This window comes from Pseudopipra pipra, chromosome 10, assembly GCF_036250125.1.
Source record: "Pseudopipra pipra isolate bDixPip1 chromosome 10, bDixPip1.hap1, whole genome shotgun sequence".
Lineage (NCBI taxonomy): Eukaryota > Metazoa > Chordata > Aves > Passeriformes > Pipridae > Pseudopipra > Pseudopipra pipra.
This window is the reverse complement of record NC_087558.1, coordinates 24,117,227-24,134,083: the sequence shown is the minus strand read 5'-3', so window position 1 is coordinate 24,134,083 and position 16,857 is coordinate 24,117,227. Positions and strand designations below refer to the sequence as shown.

Here is a 16,857-nt window from a genome sequence, read left to right as displayed (position 1 = left end):
GGTATTTCCTCATTCTAGAAATGCACAGAGACTCCTTAGTCCCGAGCTGCTGGTAGTTAGAGAAGAAAAGACCCATTTCCCTATGTCTGGAGAGGGCTGTTGCAGACTGCCACCACTGTCAATCCCAGAATTTGATCCAGGCTCAAGGTGGGCTGAAGCTGGAGGGTCTCTGTACAGCTTTTCATGTTTTCAGTTCTAGGACAGTTTGTATTGTTGGGGACTGCATTATACTTGGAACAGCAGGAATGCCCCATGTCACTATGTGTGTTCTTCCTGATTGTCTTGCTTTTTCTTTCTTTTTAGTCTCATGTGTCAAAAGTGTATCTAAAGTTTGTTTGATTTGATATCAGGTTGGCTGAAATGGGAATAAATTATTGCTGCTATTGCTCATTGTCAGTTTAGCCTTCTCTTTCTGCAAAGCATATTGCATTCCTGATTTCCCATTGTTTTTCACTTATTTTCCTGTGGTGTTATCCTGCTACTCACTGCAGACTCCCAGATTCCAGCTCGGCAGCAGATCAATCAAGCAGTAGGTGTCCTGGTCAGCATCTGCATGAAGTGAAAGTGATAGGCCCAGCTCATAAACAGATGGGCTGCTGGGCTGTACTGTGGAGCAAGTCCTGGCTGATGCAGAGGGCACGTGGTGGTTGGTGTGAAAGGCCAGGCAGTCCCTGGAGTCACAGTTGTTCTCTGAAGGTGGTAGATTGGTTCAATCCTGATGATTTGTTCTGACACTGCAGTCTGTTGCTGGAAGTGGATGTCGTCCTGGTGAAAGTGTTACTACTTGGCAAGGCTAAAATGTGGGGCTGTGAGAGACGGAAACGTGGGTCTAATGTTGCAAAACCTCCTTCGCATGAGATATTGAAAGAAAATAATCCAAGAATACGGTGGGAAGGATGTTGTGATGTTGATTTACTCAACTTTTTTTGCTGTCTGCACCAGATTTCTGCTTGCCAAGCATCTTTCTTATTACTAGCAGAATATTTATTCTATTTTCTCTTCCTCTTGTAGAAAATTTTACTACATCACGCTGCTGAGAGACCCCGTATCTCGTTACCTCAGCGAATGGCGTCACGTCCAACGAGGAGCCACTTGGAAGACCTCCTTGCACATGTGTGATGGCAGGACACCAACTCCTGAAGAGCTGCCATCGTGCTATGAAGGCACAGACTGGTCGGGCTGCACACTGCAGGAGTTCATGGATTGCCCGTATAACTTGGCCAACAACCGCCAAGTGAGGATGTTGGCTGACTTGAGCTTGGTGGGCTGCTACAACATGTCCTTCATCCCAGAGAACAAGCGAGCACAGATCCTGCTGGAGAGCGCAAAAAAAAACCTCAAAGACATGGCCTTCTTCGGCCTGACAGAGTTCCAGAGAAAGACTCAGTACCTGTTTGAGAGAACTTTTAACCTGAAATTCATCCGGCCCTTTATGCAGTACAACAGCACCAGGGCAGGAGGGGTGGAGGTGGACAATGACACCATCCGCAGGATCGAGGAGCTCAATGACTTGGACATGCAGCTCTATGACTATGCAAAGGACCTCTTCCAACAGCGCTACCAGTACAAACGGCAGCTGGAGAGGATGGAGCAGAGGATAAAGAATCGGGAAGAGAGGCTTCTTCACCGGTCCAATGAAGCACTTCCCAAGGAAGAGACCGAAGAGCAAGGACGTTTGCCCACTGAGGACTACATGAGCCATATTATAGAGAAGTGGTAGCCTAGGCAGACTTTTATATTAATGATATTCTAGGGTTTCCATATAAGAGATCATGGAAGTAAAATTACAAAAACAACAAAAAAATATTTTATTTAAAAGCAAGTCTGTAAAACAGAAGATAGATTGCTTCCTTAAGCATAGGGTCTTTTTACTGTTTCTTACAAGACCGATGAGATTCTTAAAAAAAACAATAAATACATAAAAATAAAAAAAAGGGTCAACATTCTAATGCAGAGGTAAAAAATGCACAAATGCAGTTACCCACTTGTAAGGCCAAATACAGAAGAATGTTTCTTATCCTCACAATTCAAACACAAATGGCAGAAGTAGGATTTTTAAAAATCTATTTATTCCCTGAGCATAATGATATAAAGACACACAATTAAAAACCAAGGAAACTGAGGTTTTCTTTTGTGTGGGAGGTGGGATAGAATTGTGTTGTTTGTAACTGGTAATGGTGACTGAGTTGAGGATGTGCTCTCCTGTCAGGCTGAGCTGAGCACACGGGCAGTCACAGTGTGTCAGCTGGCAGCCACTGCCAGAACACAGAGCACCATAAAAACAAAAGAAGAAGAAAAATAGCTAGAGGATGAGAAACATTAAAGCAGATTGACTATGGCCTGGGATATGTACTTAGCACAGTGGTTTTGATACGTTGCACTGGTATCACATGTACATATGCAACTTCATCCCAAAAATAATAGAGAATTCATGCACAGAGCTCCCAGATTTGTTTCCCAGACGGGTCCCAAAACAAGATAAAAGCCAACGAAATTCCACATGGGCTCAAACATGCACTCCCATACCATCCTGTCACCCTACACCAGTGCTGCTCATGCCGGCATCAGTATTATGTGTTAACAGCACATGAAAACCCTATCCTACATACTGAGGGAAAGGAAGATGAAATTAAACACTCCCTCATAAATCTGCACAACAAGGTTCCAGGAAGACCCTGCAAATGATCAATCATTAATGGGAACATGATGAGGGCGTGATTTTGTTTTGTTTGTTGCTATGTGAAATACTGACCCAGAATAAGCATACAGATGTACCCTATCTGTATTTTTACAGTTATTTTTACTTGCTTTTATCAAGAGATAATGGGCATCAGCTTGCTTCCAGTGAAGTCAGTAGAACTGATTTAAGTGGGAACAGGATGGAGCTCTCTTCCAGAGCTGTGAAAATTTCTGACTATGGGTCTGAATTAATTATGACACGGTGCACATTGTCTTTTGGCAGGGTGCCTGTTCTGCAGCTCTTACTTTAAATGAACAAGCTGTGTTCATAAAACTGGAAAGGAGAATCATGGATAATGTTTTTTTAGTCTCAGACCACTCTCAAAGCAGAACTCTTTCTCTTTCAATGCTGTTTTTTAGAGGCTCATGTAAGTTTAATCCTCCAGTGTGGGGACAGTCTAACCAGGTTCTGCTTACTGACTTTTGAGTCATAGAACAACAATGACTTCTCTAATTCCTCTTCCCACTCACCAAATTAAAGTATGGCTTATTTTTTTGCTGTTGCAAGCACTTCTCTCTTTGGTTGAAAGCATGGAAATGAAGTAGTTTTTGCCTGGTTCATGTCTCACCCCGTTATTGCTCAGCCTGTAAGACCTGAACCAGCTATTGTTTAGGGCAAACTCTGAACCAAATGGAATATGATTTGATTTTCAAAGGCCATGTTAACTGCAAATCAAATATGGCATTGAAATCACTGGAGGAGAGGCAGAGAGCTGATGCATTCAACTTTAACATGTCATTTTTACTGCATCCCTTTCCCATCACACAAATCCACTGATATGCTGCTCGGTTTGTATTTTAATTCTCTCTCTGCCTCTGTACACTGTTTCCAACAGTTTCAAATTCAGAGTGAATTTTGCAAAAGAGGGGCTTTGTGCACACCCTGGGGGATACACCTTACTTTTGGAGATGTTCTTCTCCAGAAGAGTAAAGACGACCGAAAACTTGAGAACAGAAAATACAAACAGCACTTTGGGCTCAATTACAGCCCTGTTACAGCCCTGAGCCAAAGTCTACCAAAGTCAAAGGATGTCTTTCCTATTGATTTCAGATGGATTTTGGTCAGGTCTGCATCCTGCTGCTGCAAAGTGCTCAAGCACATGCTCGCCTGTCTGCAGGCACAGTGGGACGTTGTTACTCACGCCTTCAGCTGGTACCAGAATGTGCTGGTGGTGTTGATGTCTTTAAGGTTGTGTCAGTACTTCTGCCACAAAATGGCCCCTGTTTCCTCCTAGGTGAAAATTGGGAAGCAAAATGAAGTAGTATTTGGTGGTTGGCTTGGGGGCAGAAGGTATTACAACTCCATTTGCTCATCTCTCGATTCCAAGACTGGGAGAAGCTATGTCTGCTGGTTCCCAGCGCTTTTATGTGTTGCTGTAACTAAAGAAAACATTTGTATTTTAAAAATGCAGTTTTACAGGCTGTTTACCCACAAAACCAATACACAAGATATAAAAAGCAACTGTTCCTGTGCCCAGTTCCCAGCTTTGCCCAGAGGCGTTCCGCCGTGCGTCCTGCGGGACGGGTCCATAATGCACAAGTGGTTACTGCAGCTCGTCCACGTGGCACTGTCGGGACTGTGTCGGGATTAGGCCGTGTCTGCCTGAGCTCTTCCTGTGTTACAGGCTCTGAGTAACCAGCTGGATGTTAATGGATCTGTCTGCAGGGTTGTCTGAATCAGAGGCAGCCTCTGACCTTAAAAGCATGTCAGTAGAAGACCTTGTTCCAACATTTTGTTTGTAATATATTGCAGTAACAAGCAAAAGAAATGAAACTATATTGAAAACTGTCTTGTTAACAGTTTTACTTCAACCCACAAAAGGAGGGCTAACCTCACTTGAGCACTGAGGCAGAATTTTCTAGATTTAAATCCTGCACCCAACACATGCCTCAGTTTCCCCACCTGTATATTGGAATAACAAATTTATAGACTCTAAGAAGGTACTCCAAAGTATAAAAGTATAGGGCATTTTGAAACAGATCCTAAATAATGGAAAGGAAGAGAATGGCCCAAAAGCCATCCCTCACCCTGGCTGTTGTGCTGATCTGGTCATGGCTGTAGGCCATGAATTAATTTATTCTAAGTGCTGTGTGCCAGAGCACAGGTTGCAGGATGTACCTGGCACTACCTTCCTCCTTTAGTGGGTTCAAGGGAACTTTTTTAACATAATGTGAATGTAGTTTTTTGTGGTTTATATGTACCACAGTTTGAAGTGGTACTATTTTTTTTATTTTTAGGATTGATAATTTGATGCTACAATAACATGGAAAATGTGTGTGTAGTTTTAAAATTAATGGAGACCAACAGCTTTAAGGCACTCCGGCAGAAGTAGTGGCCAGATAGTACATTCTTGTTCAATATCTGCCCCTTTCTTCCAAAATGTGTTTCCCGTGACTTACGGACACATCAAGATCATCTTCACTACAAGAAGTGTTTCTTCAGGGGGTTGTCAATGCATCATGACCCAGGTCAGGTCAGGTGAGCCCTGGAGTGCTGAGGGCAGGTGCACGACTGCGACCTGTCTCGTGGGGAGTTGGTGAGGCAGTTCCCCCTGAATTCAGGTTTTACTTAGTTGGATGCTTATCCATCCCATGGGGTTACCCCCTGGAAAGCCTCCACGGAAGCTGGGGCTGTGTGAGATGTTCCTGAGGGTTTGTGCAGTGTTATGTGAGTGAGCAGTTCAGGCAGGCAGCTCTCAGGTACCAGGGCACAGAGGATGGATGGCCCCTGGGCTCTGCAATCTGTGCTGACCCTGGACACCCACAGAAGGGGATGGGGAGTGGGGATTTCTGAGCAGACTCCAGTCCTGCTCTGGCAGGTGGAAAGGCCAAGACATGCTGCAGTGCTAAGAAGATCTTCTTTGCTTTTAGTCACCTAAACAGTGTAAACTTCACTGCTTGGTGGGTGTTGTTGCTGAAGAAAACTTTTTATTGCTGATTCGCCTCGTCCCAGCTAGCTCTCTTGAAGGAGTTTGCCTTCTCCAAAATTTTCCAGACAGTCAGGTGCCATCTTGTACCTGGCCTGGGTCACAAAATGCAGGATTGACTGGTAAGGTTGCCAACCCAGACTATCACAGGATTCAAAATCGTAAAAAAAAAAAGTACTTCGTCAAAGGATCAGTGTGAATTTCTGGCTTGTCTGAATTTCTCCCTTCATGCCCAACATTTTGGAATAAATGAGAAGCGCTTCAGGTTGATGTTTTTGCACTCCATAGTCCCTTACAAAACTGGGATGGCAATGGAAGCAGCATAAGGAAGATCCCAACAAGGTTTTGCATCCTCTCTCCCAGGACTGTCCTGTTGGAGCACGAAAGAGCTGCAGTTGCAGAGAGTGTGAGCGAGGTAGGAGGACACCACGGTGGCAGTACAGACAATTAGGAAGTTTTCAATTCTGAGCCCATCAAGTCACTTCATAGAGGTCACTGGACAGCTACAGGAGGTAATGATTAACATTACAGCACAGGGCCTGGCCCAGATTCATATCCTGGGGTTAAAGCATCTCTAGCTTCCTACTGGTGGTGTTAGAACCCCTCCTGTCCCACAGAATTTTCCAAATGTCACAAAAAAAGGGTAACAGGAATTCACCACCCAAACTGTGCTAAATGTTGTATTCTCAGGGCTATAGCTTGGAATACAACTGGCACTACCTGCTGGATTCAAATCACAGGACGGGCTGCGTTCTCTTTTTGTTCTTGTTTTCACTAATCTTAGCAGATCATGTTCCAGAGGCAGAAGTGAACACAGGATTCTCTGCCTGATCAGGAGTAGAGCCAAGCCTTTATAGCACAGGTCAGTGAGCAGCAGCTCAGGTGAACCAGGATGCAGCAGAGCTCGTGCCTGTGCACACAGTCCCAGCTCTCCGGGGCTGTTTTGCCCCAGCCACAGGAGTTCTGCCAAGGTGAGTGCAGCCCAGATAAGCACGTGGGTGTTAAAGCCTGTGTCATCCCAGCTGCAGGCAGTTTTCTCTGTAATTCTTAGCCATGCAAGCTGAAAAAAACAAGATTTGCAAATGAGTCTGTCTCCTCAAAGCCCCACAACTCCCCCTTCCCGTTTTCCCCCAGGTGTCAGTTCTGCAGACTGGATTGAGAGAGTTGTACTATAATGAATAATTTTATATTCAAATGGTTTACTGAGCATGATTTGTTTTGTACATATTGGAATATGATTTAACTTATTTTTATTGCCCCTTTTAATCTTTTTTTTTTCATAAGGACAAGACAAAAATCCCCACCCTCTCTCAATGTGAACTTCCTCTGTGTTTATGTGTAGTCTGCCAGGCAAACACACAATAGCCACAGGATTTTTTCTCCATCTCCATTGGTATCCTATTTTATTTTCCATTGTAATTTCTTTTCATCTGAGGCTTTGCTTATATTGTCTCTTCTTTCCTCTCTGCTGCACAATCTGCACAGAAGGGGCAATGCAGGCAGGATTTTCTTCTTCCTCTCCTCTTTTTTGTGTGCTTTACCTACCAAGGAACTCAGTTCTTCTAGGAGTTGTGTGACTGAGGGTAAAAAAATACAGCTGTTCCCCACCTACCTTCCATCCTCCATATTGTAGATCAAACAGATTCAGCTTCTCTGAAAGTGATTGTGGCTGGAGTCATTCCACTGAGCTGAATATGTATGGTTTGCACTTTTTTCCCCCACTTCAGGAACTTAAAAAAAAAACAAACAAAAAATAAAAGGCAAATTTTAACTTGAGCCAAGTAACACTTAAAACTTTATATATTTATTTATGACATCTTACAAAAAGTGTTAAAATGTTTTTTTTCTTTTCTTCCACAAGAAAAATTGAATTAAAAATCATGAAAATTGTTTTGTCTAGATCAAGAATGAATGTTAGCAGATGAAATAAACCCTAAAATTGAGCATCTGGTGTGTGTGTTATCCTTGAATTGGCCTTTGGATGTTGTTTCAGTGTAATATGTCTTGCCTGTGTATTACAGAGAGATAAAGCTGCCAGTGGAGTTGATGGAGAATATTTGTTTTCTGCTACAAAAACAGACTCCTAACAAGAAACATTCAAACAGAAACTGCAGTCTGTTCATTCCTATTGTTACATTTCAGCCAGCATTGCAAAAAGCCTTTAAACGCCCTAAAACCTCTAATCTTTTAAAAATTAATTACTTTTGATACTGTACAGTCCTCTTAGTTTTCTTTTTCAGAGTCACTGCAATGGACATATTCACAGGCAATAAATGGAGGTTGTTATACCAAATATTACAGAATAATTAACAGGATTTTTTTTTGTTGTTTCATGTTCAGAATTGCTTTCAGCAACTGCTGTGTGTGAATGTTCTGCAGTTACTGAACTGAGCCTCGTGCCTGGTTGGTACAGTGAAAGTAAGTTAGGGGTAGGAGAGTGATGGTACAAGTGTTTCACAGTATCCTGAGAACAGCAAGGTATTTATGCAAAGTGTAGCAAGTAACAACACTGTGATTTTAGCAAAGCATTATTACAGCTCACACCTTCCACTACACCTGTCTGAGGGGCCGTGCAGGTACAGGGAGAGGGCTCAGGTGAGTGACAGTGTGAGAGGAATGCCTGGGATCCTGAGGGGTTCACCTGGGATCCTGAGGGGTTCACCTGGGATCCTGAGGGGTTCACCTGGGATCCTGAGGATGTTCCCCTGGGATCCTGAGGGGTTCACCTGGGATCCTGAGGATGTTCCCCTGGGATTCTGAGGGGTTCCCCTGGGATCCTGAGGATGTTCCCCTGGGATCCTGAGGGGTTCACCTGGGATCCTGAGGGGTTCCCCTGGGATCCTGAGGATGTTCCCCTGGGATCCTGAGGGGTTCCCCTGGGATCCTGAGGATGTTCCCCTGGGATCCTGAGGGGTTCACCTGGGATCCTGAGGATGTTCACCTGGGATCCTGAGGGGTTCACCTGGGATCCTGAGGGGTTCCCCTGGGATCCTGAGGATGTTCCCCTGGGATCCTGAGGGGTTCACCTGGGATCCTGAGGATGTTCACCTGGGATCTCACAGAGGTCCCCCTGTGGTCCCGTGGGGAGGGGCAGGCACAGTCACAGTCCTGCGGTCAGTCCCTCCCGGCTGTGCTGCTCCCTCTGCCCAGAGCCCTCCTGTCCCGCTCTCCGGGGCTGCCTCTCGCCGTGACTGGGATGGTCCCTCTGCCGAGCTGCCAGAGGAATTCCCGGCTCCATTCCCTCCCTGCAGACAGCGCGGCTGCCGAGGTACTGACACAGCTTGTCCTGCTGCGTGGGGTCCTGTGCTGTTCCCCTTTGAAACTGCTCTTTGTCTCCTTTGCCTTCCCAAAAGCCTGGAGGGTGCTCTGGCACAAGAAGTCTGTGCTGGCAAATTGCTTTCATTTGCACATGGTCTTTTTGCACCATCTTTAATGTGTTTCTTCCTCTCAATGGAAACCTCCAGGAAAAGGAGAGGAGGAAGGATAGCTAGCAAGCGTGTGGAAGTAAGGGTTCTGCTATTGCAAAAAGGGAAAGGGGCAGAAAGGATGCTTGAAGGAGGGCTAAAAGAAGCAGAGAAATTAATTACTGAGGGGATGACCTCCAGAGTTTGATTTTTTCCTTGGTCACACTGATGATTATTCAGTTTCTTTATGCTTGTGTCCAGGATGTCCCTGTTTCTATTCTATCTGGTCATTTTACACTATCCAGGGCTGCTTCTGGGGGATGTACTGCCTCAGGTTAATTGGTAAGTGCCCTCCTTTACATCCTGCTGTTCTCCTAACAATAAGCAGCCCCTGACTGTTCTGCCCCAGGTGACAGCCGTGCTCTTCCTGAATAGAAAAGTTGATCTCACTGTACCCTGTCAGAGGAGGTGGTACTGAGCTTTTGTTAGAGGTTGTGTTTTGTTTCTCTGGCTTACGATCTCACACAGAGTTAACTCTTTAATAACCTCTTTCTTGCCACTGTCTGCTGGAGGAGGAAAAGCAGAGCAAGTCTTCTTTAACGCTGAAATGCCAACAATTTTCTACACTGATTGATCACAAACAGGAGGAGCTCAAAGCTTTGGCCCAGTCCCAGAGATTTGACATCACTGCATAAGTGAACCCTGGTGGGATGAGCCCTGTGACTGGAGTGCCTGTTGGATGGTTCCAGGCTCTTCAGGAGGGATGGGCAGGGCAGGAGAGGTGGAGGGGTGGCACTGTATGTAATGGAAGGGCTGGAATGTCTGGAGCTCACAGCTGGGAGCCCCTGGGGCAAGCAAATAATGTGGATGTCATTGTGGGATTCTGCTCTAGACCTCCCAGCCAGGGTGATGACACCAACAAGGTATTCTGAGGAACTAAGGGACACTTCCAAGTCAACTGCCCTTGTCCTTATGGGGGACTTCAACTTGCCAGAAATTAACTGGGAGCATCACACAGCTGGTACAAGCCAGCATATCAGCTTAGACCTTCTCAGCTCAAGGGGAAACTGAGACACATTCATACACAAACTCAAAAAAATATATTGTGGGCTTAACAGTAAAACAGTTTGAGTTTTACTATAGTAGTTATTTCATAAACTTCAAATTAAAAGGGGTGTAGTCATGAAATATTCATGAATTGAACAGTATTGAATAGAGCATTGCTATGTATCTGTTAAAGCAATCAGAGATTCCAGTGAGGAAGGCTTCTCTAGCAAGGTCCTGTGTGCTTTCATTGATCTGGGAAGTATGTGGCTTGGAAAAGAGATCATGCCTTCATATTTTGCAGACATCATCTATAAGCCTAAAATGAATAAGATTATCAATATTTATTCATTAATCAGACTATACTTTGGCATATTCAGGAGCTTTGGTGTGTGATACTTAGGTGTGTGTTTCTTAGGGCTTAGGAATTCTTTGTCTGACATGAATTTACTCATTTCTCTCTCTCTCTCTCTGATGCTTCTCAATAGCTTTTCTACTCTTAAGTGCTTTCATGTCCCTGCCTTACCCTTGCCCACCCCATAGTCCTGCTCTGCAGAAGATCTGTCCCCAGGGATGGAGGGCATGCAATATCCCAGGCAGGGATCTTGTGACCTTTGCACAGGGAGCTGCAGAACTGAGATGCTTTTTAATCAATATCCAGCCAACAACACAAGGGAAAAGTTGAATACCTGTCCTCCACGAGCTGGGAATGGATGAGGGATAGCAGTGCTTTGCAAATGTTTAATGAACTGGATGTTATTTATATATTTATTTTGCCCTCCCCACTAATACATTGTATCAGATTATAGTTATGGAATCCATATGTTTGTGCAGTAAATGAGTAATAGTGATAAATAATAAATATTTAATTCATGTAGCTTTAACATATTCTAGTTCTTGCTGGATTCCATTTAAAAGCGCCTTCTTTTTATTGATTTAAACCAAATGTTATGCTCAGTTGTGCTGTAAATGGTAAAGAAATTCCATGCAGCCCAATCTAGTTAATTCAGTCTGGATACCTGATCATGAAATGAATGTGTGGTAATCAGTCATCAGTTTTCTGGCATAGGCAATGACAACATGTATAAGTCACATGGCCTCTGTGAGAGGGTAAATAACTTCCCTGTAGAGCCCTTACTTTGGGATCAGATAATTATTGCCAGACATTGTTTTCTGAACAAGAGCTCGCAGCCAAACTGGTGAATGCTCAGATGTTTTACATATTACAGCAGCCCCCATCAGTATTGATTTCTACTGATCATATATTTTTTTCTTTCCTTAATATCAAATATTTGGGTGCTAAGTGAGAATTTATAAACTGATGCCACAACTTTGTGTAGGCTTTTAAATTTTCCTAGGTTAATGAATCAGCAAACCTTTTTTGTTGCTGGAAATACTAAAGCCATGCTGCTACTGGAGCTAGTTATTTGAGGCTTTGCTCCAGGACTGCACAACCTAGATCTTGGAAAACTGTGCCACTGGGAGAGATATGCAACACTGAGAGTTCTGCTGCTTGTTAGGTTTTGCTCAAGATCAAGTGTGAAGTGACTGCAAAAATTCGAGAGTCCTCTGTTTTGAGGGTAATCTGACCTTCTGAAATAGCTAAAATGACCAACATTTAGTTGTTTCAGGGGTGAAAATGGAGACAGTGATCCTGTTTGAGGAGAAACTCTTGATAGGATCCTCCCTGACGTTATCACTAGAGCCTTTATTGCAACTGTTCTGGATAGTTTTCCATGCTTTTGTTTCTGAATACTGTTGTGAGGCAAATGATTTTGCTCTTCCACGTGGAAAGCTTTTCAAAGGAAAGTATGTATGTAAAACAGGGGGGCAGAGTGCTGGCTGAAGTCCTGGCCTTGGTGGGCATGGCCTGGTCTGTAGTTCTTCAGTGGTACCCTTAGAGAGAGACATCCATAATCTTTTGGAAACAGGGTTTGATCTGAGCACATTTAGGCTTTTTTGTTTCTTCTTTGCAGTGTCTTAATAATTTAGAGGTTGTTTTTACCATCTATCACCTGCCTGCCTCTGCTGTGGCGAGTGCTGTGTGCCCTGCCATGCCATGGGCAGTGAAAGGCACTAGCAGGGCTACCTTCTCCAGGGAGGAACAAATCCAGGATTAGCTCTGCCAAGGCAGCACACAGAGACAGGGACAGGCCTTGGTGGGCTAAAACTCTGGCCAAGTTGAGCTCTGTGGCCTGGGCTGTGTGTGGTACTGCAGTGTCCTCCAGCAGGGATGGCTGCTGGCCTGCCAGCTAAACTCTGCACATGTGTTCGTGTTGTCTGGACTTCTTATATGTACATTTAAGGACTTTCACAAGAAAATCAAACCATGCATCCACAGGGACAGTGTTTGGAAGGAACAATTACAGCATTAAATAAAGCTTTCTGTTTACATGCCAACACAACAGGCTTTACTGTCTCATCATGATCTGCCATTTGTTAGCAGTTGCATGTCAGGGGCTTTCTGCTCTAGGCCCATTCTTGCTTTTGTGTATATTTTAGTCATCTTGACAAGGGAAAAGAACTCTATTAAGTAGAAGCACTTACAATTCACAGTCCCTGTAACATCTGTGGCAGGACTGGAATCACAAACCACATCAGCATATTTCTTTTTTGTTTGTTTTCTCTGTGTTCAGGAATCTTATTAGCTGTCTTATATTTTCTGGGGTTTGGGTTATTTCCCCCCCACCCTCTGTGGCTTCTTTGTGAAAACAAATTGTTTCATCTTTCTTCCTTGTTCTTTGTAAAGGTGACCTGCATGTCTGGATTAGCCAAAACCCAAAGAAACTGGCAATGAGAGTATTCATTGCAGTGAGGCAGTCATCCTCTTGGATGGGGAGGTGGGATGGGAATGTGGGAGGTGGGAGATGGTGTGTTCCTTACAGCAGCCCTTGCCTCTATCGTTCACTTCTTAGATAATCCAGAGCTGCCTTTTGTGTGTTAAAAGTGCTTAAGTGTGTTTCTTCCTCTCCAAAATCTGTTTTCTGGTTGTCTAGGGTGTTTTCCCCTCAGTCCTTCTTCTCATGCTGATGTTCTATTTGGGGTTTTTTTGAGCACAGATGTCTTATGGGAAGAACTTTGCCTGTAAGGTGTCTGATGCTTTAGGCACTTCCATAGATTCAGTCATATCCTACCTTTGGTATTTAAGGCAAAGGTTTCCGTGACTGAAATGATGCTGAAATGTTTGGAAAGCTGGAGGGCAAGGGTTGGAGAGAATAAGCATAAGGGCATAAAGACAGACAAGCTGCTGGTTGCCAAACCATGTCAGGCTTTTTAAGGGTAGGATGGAATCCAAAGCTCTTTTGTGGTGGCAGGAAAAACTCCATCATTGAAACCCAGGGACTGTTATGTGGGAACTTCAGTAACTGTAGAGAGATTGTGACCTTCCTTCCCTTCATGCCCTTAAAGAGGAGTACAGAGATGCTCTGAACCACATCCAAAAGATGTCTGCCAGCTCTTGGAGGCCGAGGCTGGGGTAAGCCTGGGTTCTTCTGTAAGCATCCATTACATTTGCTTCACTTGCTGCAGGGTGGGAGGTGACAGAAAGGCAGCACATCCCGACGTTGTTATAAAGGACCATTTCTCCCCCAGGGATCCTGGATTACATGGAGGTAACCCAGTGCAGGTTTCCATGTGCAATAGTGGAGAAGAGCAGAAGCCAGGAGGTGCCCGTAGCTGCTGTTCTCCAGACACTGTGTTATCCTTTAGCTAAATGAGGATGATTTTTTTTTGTTTAATTTTTTTCATATCATCCCGCAGTTTCGGGAGCACGAAAGGCCCCCCCACCCCACTGGGCTGTGCCGGGGGCAGGGGCAGGAGTGGGAAGGGGATCCCTGAGGTGAAACACCGTAAGAGCTGAGGGAGGAGAGGACAAGACACCCCCCCAGCGTTTCTGGAGCGCTCTGCCCTTGTCCCGGGAGCGGGTACGGGGGCAGGACCCTGCCAGCGCTTCCCGCCGGCCGCTCCCGGGAGTTCCCGCACCCCCGCGTCCTTCGGCCGCAGTTTTCCTGCCGGGCAGGAATTCCTGTCGCCGTGGCGGCCGTGACGGGAGAGGACTCTGAGGAGTTCCCAGTGCCGCTCTGGCTCCATCCCTGTCGCTCACGGGGTGTCCTTCGGGACCAGCGCTGCTGCCTCGGTGGCACTGGGACTTCTCTTTTTTTGTTATTCCAGGTTCTTCCCGTCTTAACCAAAGTCTAGGTGACATTGGTTCTGTTATTGTTTGGGTTTGTTTGTTCTATTTTGTTCTCCGTTGTAATTTTTTTACTAAAATTGTCATCTTTTTTTCCTCCCTCATTCAGACTCCTTGTAACTTCAAAATATTGGTCAATATTTTGGGGGGAGGGAAACAGGCCGAAGAGAAGGGGGATTTTACCTCACCAGAGGTCCCACCTCCTGAACATATTGTCATTAAACCAGGACACTCTGCAATGCTGTTTATAAACAGGTGACACAGGGAAGCGTTGGCTGCAGTTGGCTGGAAATACGCCAAAGCTGGTGATGCACGGGCTGCTGGCAGAAAGGATGCTCTGTGACAAAATAAATGGAAAGGTGGTCTTGGTTAATTGCCCACCTCTTCTCTCTCTTACTCTGTCTTGATCTCCCTGCCGTCTTGATAGCTGCAGGCGCCTCTGAGTCGTCAGTCATATCAGGGAGCTTCCATTTAAATGTTGAACACAGGCCAAATTATTCTGCCTATCACATTTAAGGTCCTTTGTATTGTTAAGTGGTGGTGTGTGGTAATAAAGAATTGCATGGAAACTTGCTTAAAACAGTGACCTAGGAGGTCAGTGTGCCTTTCTCATCTGTTTAAGAACTCAGTTGTTTCCTCTCTCTGCAGGGCTTCTGGCTTAAATAATTAAAAAACAAAAACAACAACAACAACAACAACAACAAAAAACCAAACCAAAACAGCAAAAAGACCTGCCCTGTCTTGGGTTTTGATACTAATAAATGCTACAGGTTTTTGTGCATCATGTTATTTTGAAGTGCTTTAGCATTTGTATCCTTGTTCATCAAGTATGCCCTTGTTGTGCCGTAAAAACACAGAACACAAGGAGCCCCTGCCTCAGAATGCTGTAACGTAGATCATGAGAAAGGAAAATGGGTTCTGCCTCACCCCTGGGCTCTGCCATAATTGGTGATTTTAACAGTGAGGTAAGACGGGAGCTACTCACTGTAGATGATGTGAGGACCTGCAAAGTCGTTAAGTGTAAATAAAAGCTCTTATTGGATCTTCATTTAGGCCCCAAAAAAGTGAATGTTACTAACTTCAGAAGATTTTCCTCAAAGCATTTTAGAAAATGGCCTATTGAGGCGTGTAAAAAACACAGAATTGCTCTTTAAAATTATTGTCACCCTGTTTAAATACCCAATTATTCTGTCATACTTTCCTGATCTACAGAGCAGGCAAGGAGCCATAATTTTGAGGGGACAATGATTTGATGACACTGATGGGGCAGACTGAACTCTCAAACTCCATTAGGGTGCATGAATCACAAGGTAATTAGTCATTTTTCCTAATATAATGAAGTTCTGTCTTGGAGCCTAGAATTTCTGTCTCTTGTCAGATTTATTACCATCTCCAGATGGACTGTTCTTTCTCCTCCCTCAAAACTTTGTCATGTTATGAGGTGAGGTTTTTATAAGTGTAAAAAATAATAGTTTCTTTTCTTTGAGAAAAAACTTTCCAAGTTTATACTTTTCTTCACACAAGTGAAGATTTGAAACTACAGCTTGGAATTTCAGAGGCAGTTATACACAGAAAATTGTGAGTTCTGATTGTCGCTCTAGACAGAGGATATTGGAACCTGACTGAATCCCAGTGACTGACTTGGAAGATGATTTTGAGCACCACAGTTGAGAAAGACTGACCCACTGTAACAACCAAAAGTATTTCTTGGTTTGCATCTCCAGATCCCTTAACAGTGCTAGAGCAAGCTCAGTTTGAGGAATGAGGACTGGTAAGGTGTAAAAACTTAAAGAGAGCTCGGAGGGAGCTGTGCCTCTCACAAATTGTGCTGCCAGCAACAATCTGGCAGGAGGGTTTGTAATTTTTTATTTGATTTTGGGTTATTTTTAAGAGAGGGTGTTGAGTTTTTGTTTGTTTGTTTGTTTGTGTTTTGGTTGGAGGTTTTTTTAGATCCTAAGGATGTAAATATGAGCCAGATGAAGAATGTGGGGATTTAAATTTTGGGTTTTACATCATTTTCAAATCCTAGGATCGAAGGAACTGGAGATAGCATAGTTAGAGCATTACTCCAAATCCATCTGTCTGCTTTATAAGCATTATAGTGTGATTTTAGGAAGCTGTTAGAAAGAAACTTGTAGACCAGCTCTTAAACTGTGCATCTGGATGACTTTTTGCGAGTCAGAAGGAGGCCTGGGTGAACTGAAGAAAGGCCCACGTTGTGAGCTGGGCAGAGGGGAGGATGTGACAGGGGACAGTTTGAGGGAAGCAGCAAGTCTGAATACCATGAGTACAGGAGAAAGAGCTGAGGAGAGAGAAAGAAGGAGCAGTGGTGTGGTGTGAGCCTGAGGAAGCTGTGGGCAGCAGCTGTCACATGGACAGGGAGAGGAGAGGACAGCAGGGTGTGGGAGAGCCTGGAGAGGGGAGGCTCTGGTGATCGAGCTGAGAAGTCCTGACAGCCCCAGCAGCAAGAGTTTTAGTTGTGAAACTGCAGAAAATAAGTTGCTTCCATGTTTTTGTTTGAGAGTTAAAGTCCATGTGTAGGCGTGGACTGTTG

General features: G+C 44.4%; 1 protein-coding gene across 1 annotated transcript in view; it reads left to right on the top strand.

Moving 5' to 3' along the window:
• Window positions 1-7,609, top strand: part of HS6ST1 (heparan sulfate 6-O-sulfotransferase 1) — a 186,500-nt gene extending 178,891 nt beyond the window's left edge. The window contains exon 2 of the mRNA XM_064666937.1: window positions 1,012-7,609. Coding sequence (XP_064523007.1) covers window positions 1,012-1,720 — 709 coding nt within the window. The 3' untranslated portion in view covers window positions 1,721-7,609. The remainder of the gene's footprint in view (window positions 1-1,011) is intronic.
• Window positions 7,610-16,857: the final 9,248 nt, after the last annotated feature.